The sequence below is a fragment of the Neoarius graeffei genome, chromosome 12 (genome assembly GCF_027579695.1).
Source record: "Neoarius graeffei isolate fNeoGra1 chromosome 12, fNeoGra1.pri, whole genome shotgun sequence".
Lineage (NCBI taxonomy): Eukaryota > Metazoa > Chordata > Actinopteri > Siluriformes > Ariidae > Neoarius > Neoarius graeffei.
In genome coordinates, this window is record NC_083580.1 from 62,947,076 (window position 1) to 62,954,891 (window position 7,816).

General features: G+C 38.0%; 1 protein-coding gene across 1 annotated transcript; it reads left to right on the forward strand.

The window, feature by feature from the left end:
* Window positions 1-6,479: 6,479 nt before the first annotated feature.
* LOC132894979 (odorant receptor 131-2-like) lies at window positions 6,480-7,448 on the forward strand. The gene has a single exon (XM_060935128.1). It carries the CDS (start codon window positions 6,480-6,482, stop codon window positions 7,446-7,448), a length of 969 nt encoding a protein of 322 aa, XP_060791111.1.
* The last annotated feature ends 368 nt before the right edge of the window (window positions 7,449-7,816 follow it).

Genomic DNA, 7,816 nt, shown 5'->3' on the forward strand with positions numbered 1-7,816 from the left:
ACTAAGGACATTTTCCAGATGCTTAAGGATATTTAAACCTTTTCAATGTTTTCAGGAGCTCATGAAGAAAATCTATTATGAATGGTTATGCACAGTCTTCTTGTAACTCAGAATTCCTAATGCTGGGGTAAAGCACAGCTCCTACCACTTATCCATGTTTGCATGAAGCTGAAACCAAGTGATATATTCTCACTCAGAGGGGACTGACCCTTGTTTTATCAGGTCTGATGGTAAAACTGTGTAATGTTTTGTGTAAAAATTAAATCCTGATATTTGTACATGTTTGAACAGGGTCTAATAATCTTTAATGGAAATATTTTGACTATACTCTGCTGACCATTTCACATATTAAGCTTAAAAATAATAATTAAAAATGTGGCCATTAAATATATGGTAGATTATAAAAAAGGTTTAGTAATGAATACTAAAGAAAACCTTAATAAGTTGTGTTGATAGAAAGTATTTCAGGTATAATGTGTTCACTAATGTCCAGTTCTCCTCTCCTGAAATTTTTTTTTTAAGTGTGTTCTTATTTAATTGAAAACTCCTACAAGCAGCAGATGGGCTTACTTGGTTTAAAATTACAATAGACTGTTTGACAATGTAGGGTATTCTTGTAAGTCTTGGCTGAAAACATATTTTAGTCAAGCCTTTTGTTAATAGCCTATTTTTAAGTAAAGGAGCAAATCTGGAGGGTTCTTGGGCATAGAATGTTTTGGTAAACTGGGATATTTGGATACAGGTTATATTGCATTTGGATGCTGTTCCGAATACCCAGTATGCACTAACGTCAGTTAACTGCCTACTACCCGAATATTACTGTAGTATACTTTGGTATGTCTGCATACTACAGCTGAAGTAGATCATCTATGTACCATTTGACCACGGGTGATTGCTCTAAGACAACGAGGGAGGCTCAGCCTCCTCTAAAAATGACGAACATCGTGTAGGATGAATTGCGCTAGGCTTATGTTATAGCCGACCTTATAACATTGCTATTTCAGATCCAGAATCATAGAAATATATGTGCTCAACCCAACTACAGTGCGAAATCATTCCCTTATAACTTTCATGTGTGCGTGAGTTTTTCCCCCTCGTGACAGCGCGATGCAGCCCAGCCTCAGTGGACTTCAATGGCATTTGGGAGCTCTGCGCTTTTCAATATCAAAATGCAACATGATTATTGGACAAATACTGCGAAAATGCCCGCCCACGGAGTCTCACGGACTCCCAGCCTCAGTGGACTTCAATGGCATTTGGGAGCTATGTGCTTTTCAATCTCAAAATGCAAGACGGTTATTGGACAAATACTGCGAAAATGCCCGCCTACGGACTCCGAGCCTCACATGGGAGGGACATGGCAGTTTCCACGAGGAGACTGGTGATTGGTGAAAGCGGCCGGATATTTTCTTTGATTGACAGCTCGTTTCAACTATAGACAGGCAGCGGTGAATTTCAGTTCAGTCCCATGCGGATCCGCGAGTGCTGTGGTGTATTGTAAGAGATCAGCTTACATTTTGATTTCATTCATTACATACGGTTTCTACCAGCTTTTTTAGTTTGTATATATTTTCATTGTAAATAAAGTGTAAATATAGTGTTGTCAAGTTTGCTATCTTAGTTCCAGAAATTTCGTTTATTTGAGTGACTGAACTTGAACTTGAGGGGGCTAGTCAGCTAGCAAGAAAGCTGCGCACGGAGGCCAAGCATTGCTGACTTAATTTTGGCGAAGCCATTTGCCAGTCTTCCTTTCGAGGAAAAAATTAAAATTAAAGGTAGACCAACGCCTCAAATTGACTTGGTGAAAAAGGTAGGGAATAATACTCATTCCTTTCAGCTCTCCTGGTACGAGAAAGTGAATTGGCTAACAGCAAGTGACCCACATCAACAGCAGTAAATAGGCTACTTTAGTAATATGTCATGGATGGACCAAAAATAATCTATTTAAAATGTTTATGCTGAGTATATTATATTGGAATATATATTTTTCTGGATATGAATTAAACACAGCTACAATTTGGAAAACATTTTTAAACAAAAACACAGCCGAGAACATTTCACACCACAGACCTGGATTAAAAGTGAAGGGTTATCAAAATTGTCAATAAAACATTTCTCAGTCAAAATAAGTAAAATATAGGGAAAGTGTGTTTGAATGAAATGTGTGGCACCCAGCTCTATGTTTGGCTCCCCAAGGTCAGTGCTTGTGCCTATTCTGGAACACTGCTGTTATTGCTGAGGTTCCTGACAAAGAGCTGCTTTCAATAATGATCAATTTTTAAACAACATGCCACAATTTTAAAATATAAAATGTTAAAATATACCCCCCCCCAACACCACCATCATGTATATTGGACAGTAGGCTAATGGGCCAAAAGAACCTGTTATTTCACAGTTTGTGACGCTGCCAACAATCAGCCAGATCAGAGGCAAGAGTATGGGCAAAATTGATTTTTTTTCTTTTAAAATCTGGAAATATCGTAACCGACCAGCCTCCCCGTTTGAAAGACTACCAGCCGCCACTGCATTTGACTATTATGTATATGGCTAAATATGTACTGAGTATTCCAACACACTATGGATTATGACATGCTGCTTTATATGTATTACCTAGTATGGTAGTATGAGTATTTGGAAGCAGCCAATGTGTGGAAAACACTGGACATAAATGTTTCAGTGAAATTGCAGTCCAACTACTGATATGTACATAAATCGAATACTTATATGGCCTCACTGTAAAGTGACTGGAGCAAATTTAAAACAAGAAAACATCAGCAGATTTGGCTGGAAATTGTAACAAATTATCTGTCATTTCTGGTCTAGCATATTTTTCATGTCTCATGGAAGTTCTCGCTCTTCAGCATCCAATTAAATACATTCTGTTGGGAATACGCAACACCAGTTACTATACCTTCATGGAAGACTGAGTGGGAATGAAAATTTGTGATCTATCCAATGTTGTTTCTACCTGATACATGAACAGGTTTTGTATGGGAAAGGGGCAAATGACAGAAAAGTCTCTGTTCCATGTCACTTTTCTTGTGTAAAAACTGTATTTCCATCTACAGTGTCTAAATTGAACATTATAGTTTCAATATGCTGCTATCTGCACATCTTTTAAACATCCCCCAGGAATTAGTTCATAAAATTTTATTCTACCATTTTGCAAGAAGGTATGGATATACTTGGAAATTAAGTGATTGACAGTCTTGGCTAGAAGAGACAGGCTGAGTGCCTGTATCACACCCTGTCTGTTAATTACATGGACCCTGGCTCCAGATAGTAGCAGAAAGTCCCTATCGTCCAAACTCTGGCTCCAAATTTGTCAACACGGCAGATGAATTTTGGTTTCATTTTGATGGAATGGAAGGGCTTGGAGCCATGCTAGTCATGTCTTTTTAATCAGTCATTGAAACATCTCATCTCATCTCATTATCTCTAGCCGCTTTATCCTGTTCTACAGGGTCGCAGGCAAGCTGGAGCCTATCCCAGCTGACTACGGGCGAAAGGCGGGGTACACCCTGGACAAGTCACCAGGTCATCACAGGGCTCATTGAAACATAATAATACAAAAAAAAAGAAAGACTTAACTATCAATACTTGTTTTGCAAACAAAAGGGTTTACAAAAACCAATATATTGGGGCTGATTTTTCTAAACATGTTTGAGAAACTACCATAGTTCTTCTGGAGATGGTGACTGTCGTCATTGTTTCTGTTTTTTCGATAATCCCTGACAGCAACAATTTTCTGCTTTGTATATACATCACATATTTAAACATTTCCTGTGCCTATAAACTATACTAATTTGAAATTAATTAGAATTAGTATAAAATTAGAATATCCTGAAAAAGTTAAATTTTTTCGTAATTTAATTTGACATGGTAAACTTGCATGTATGCTATACTCATTATATGTAAAGTGAAACATTTCAAGCCTTTTATTGTTTCAAGTATTTTGCGGTCATCCCTGTTGCTTGTGCACCTTTTCCAGACAGCCTTTTCAGCAATGACTTTCTGTGGCTTAGCCTCCTTGTGGATGATCGTCTTCTGGACAACTGTCAAGTCAGCAGTCTTCTCCGTGATTGTGGTTGCATGTACTGAACTAGACTGTGAGATACATGGTATTTATACTGTTTAACTCCAACTCTAAATGAAATACTCTAATAATTTGAGGTCCTGGATTTCTGATTTTCATGAGATACAGTGTCTTGCAAAAGTATTCATCCCCCTTGGTGTTTGTCCTGTTTTGGCGCATTACAACGTGGAATTAAAATGGATTTTTGGGGGGTTAGCACCATTTAATTTACACAACATGCCTACAACTTTAAAGGTGATAATTGTTTTATTGTGACACAAACAATAATTGATGAAAAAACAGAAATCTTCAGTGTGCATAGATATCCCCCCCCAAAAAAAGCCAATACTTTGCAGAGCCACCTTTTGCTGCAATTACAGTTGCAAGTATCTTGGGGGTATGTCTCTATTAGCTTTGCATATTTACGTAGCCACTGGGATTTTTGCCCATTCCTCAAGGCAAAACTGCTCCAATTCGTTCAAGTTAGATGGATTGCACTGGTGTACAGCAATCTTCAAATTATGCCACAGATTCTGAATTGGATTGATATCTGGGCTTTGATTAGGCCATTCCAAGACATTTAAATGTTTCCCTTTAAACCACTCCAGTGTAGCTTTAGCAGTATGTTGAGGGTCATTGTCCTGCTGGAACATGAACCTTCATCCCAGTCCCAAATCTCTGACTGACTCAAACAGGTTTTCCTTCAGCATTGCCCTGTATTTAGTGCCATCCATCTTTCTTTCAGTCCTGACCAGCTTTCCTGTCTCTGCAAAAGAAAAATATCCCCACAGCATGATGCCACCACCACAATGATTCCCTGGTGTTCTCAGGGTGTTGGGTTTGCGCCACACATGGCATTTCCCATGATGGCCAAAAAGATCGATTTTAGTCTCATTTGACCATAGACTCTTTCTCCATGTGTTTGGGGAGTCTGCCACCTGCTGTTGGGCAAACTCCAAAGCAATGACTTTTTTCTGGCCAGTCTTCCATAAAGCCCCACTCTGTGGAGTGTATGGCTTAAAGTGATCCTATGGACAGATATTCCCATCTCCGCTGTGGATCTTTGCAGCTCCTTCCGTGTTATCTTTGGTGTCTTTGTTGCATCTATGATTAATGCCCTCCTTGCCTGGTCTGTGAGTTTTGGTGGGTGGCCTTCTCTTCTCAGGTTTGTAGTGGTAACATATTCTTTCCATTTTGCTATAACAGATTTAATGGTGCTCCCTGGGATATTCAAAGTTTGGGACCTTTTTTTATAACCCAACCCTGATCCATACTTCTTCACAACTTTGTCTCTGACATGTTTGGAGTGCTCCTTGGTTTTCATGTTGCTTGCTTCATCGAGTTGCAGAGTCAGGGTGCGTCCAGAACAGTTTGATTGATACAGACATCATGTGACAGCACATGTGACACTTTGATTGCACACAGGTGGGTCTTAATCAACTTATTAATATGACTTGTGAATTGGTTGGACCAGCTCTTATTTAGGGGTTTCATATGAAACGGGGTACATACCGATGCACACTCCAGATTTCTTTTTCATTTAAATTATTGTTTGTGTCACAATAAAACAACAATCTGCACCTTTAAAGTGGTAGGCATGTTATGTAAATCAAATGGTGCTAACCCTCCAAAAATCCATTTTAATTCCATCTTGTAATGCAACAAAACAGGACAAACACAAAGGGGGATGAATACTTTTGCAAGACACTGTATAAGCCAGAATCATCAAAATTAAAACAAAAAAAAAATCCTGAATTATTTCACTTTACATGTTAAAATATCTGAAGTTTTACCTTTTTATGAACTAAATTACTATAAAATGAACTTTAAATAAAGGGTAAATAAAGTGCATCTCAAACAACCAATGAAAAAGGACTACCCTTACCCTGAGCTGAACAAAACAGACAAACTGAAAAAAAAAACATCTTTCAAAATATATACAATACTATCACACTAGAAACACAAATTGCTTATGTAATTGTTGTTTTAAAAATCCCAGATAATAGCCAGGGGTGGTGAGAATGACCTGGATGCATGTGAATGAATGCAAATAACTTTCACCAAGTTACAAAATGATGGCTAGCAAAGTATTTACAATACGTGAGGTCTATTATTCACACTCAGGGGTGTGATAACGTCTGTCTCGAGGGCTTGCACGTTCCCTATTATAAATATCAGCTCACATCGGTATTATTTCTTAGAGTTAGTCTGCAAAAGTGGAGTAATTGGCTGCAACAAATGTAATATCTGCACCAGATGTGCAAACATTTCATTTGGAAATATTTCCTTGTTTCTGTTTTTGTTTTAAAAATCTGATCTGTGAAGAAGTGATGATTTGCAGAGGTTAAATTGCATATTGTTAGTGATATCTGTAAATATTTCATTGCCCCATTTTTTTTATATTATGACAGTTATTAATGATAGCACAGTTGAGGTTTTGCTTGTACATCAACAAATATTTCAGGTTGCAATGACTGAGGGACGAATGGCAAAAGTTAGTTTTATAATGTTAATGTCTCTGTTCTTTATCTATTTAAATGCCATCATGGTCTACACTCTTTGGAGTAAGCCTGTTTTTAAAGAGACTCCACGCTACATTCTGTTCAACCACATGCTTTTCAATGACTCGATCCACATCTTTGTTACGTCTTTGTTGTTTATTTTTAGTCTGGCCTATCTCAGGTTAGTCATGGCTGCTTGTGCTTTTTTAGTTTTTGTTTCAAGTACAACTTTTCGTAATGCACCTTTAAACCTGGCTCTGATGTCACTAGAGCGTTATGTGGCCATAAGCTTTCCTCTAAGACATACTGAAATAGTGACTCAGAAAAGAAATTATTTTGCCATTGGAATTATTTGGTTTATGGGTTTGTTGCACTTTTTAACTGACTTGTTTTATGTAGCAGCCACAGATCCTAAATTTTTAACTTCACAAATATTTTGCACAAGAGAAAGGTTCTTCATAAAGCAATGGCAGGTAGATGTTTCTCAGGGCTTTAATGTATTTTACTTTGTGTCAGTGTCCATGATCATCCTTTTCACTTATATCAGCATTTTGATCACAACCAGGTCCATTTCCTCCAATAAAGCCTCTGCTGTGAAAGCCCACAAAACCGTACTGCTGCACCTCATTCAGCTGGGCCTGTGCCTTACTTCTTTTCTCTATGGCATTATAGAGCGTGCAGCAGCAATGGCCAGCAGCAACAGCAGCCTCTTCATAGACCTGCGTTATCTAAACTATGTGGTTGTGCTGCTCTTGCCACGCTGCCTAAGCCCACTCATCTATGGACTGAGAGACGATGCTGTACGGTCCTTATTCATGTACTACTTTTGCTGTGCCAGAGGCAAACGCATTACTACTGTCAATGTACACTGAACTAAGGACATTTTCCAGATGCTTAAGGATATTTAAACCTTTTCAATGTTTTCAGGGGCTCATGAAGAAAATCTATTATGAATGGTTATACACAGTTACCTTGTAACTCAGAATTCCTAATGCTGGGGTAAAGCACAGCTCCTACCACTTATTCATGTTTGCATGAAGCTGAAACCAAGTGATATATTCTCACTCAGAGGGGACTGACCACTGTTTTATCAGGTCTGATGGTAAAACTGTGTAATGTTTTGTGTAAAAATTAAATCCTGATATTTGTACATGTTTGAACAGGGTCTAATAGTCTTTACTGCAAATGTTTTAACTATACTCTGCTGACCATTTCACACAAATTAAGTTAAAAAATAAAA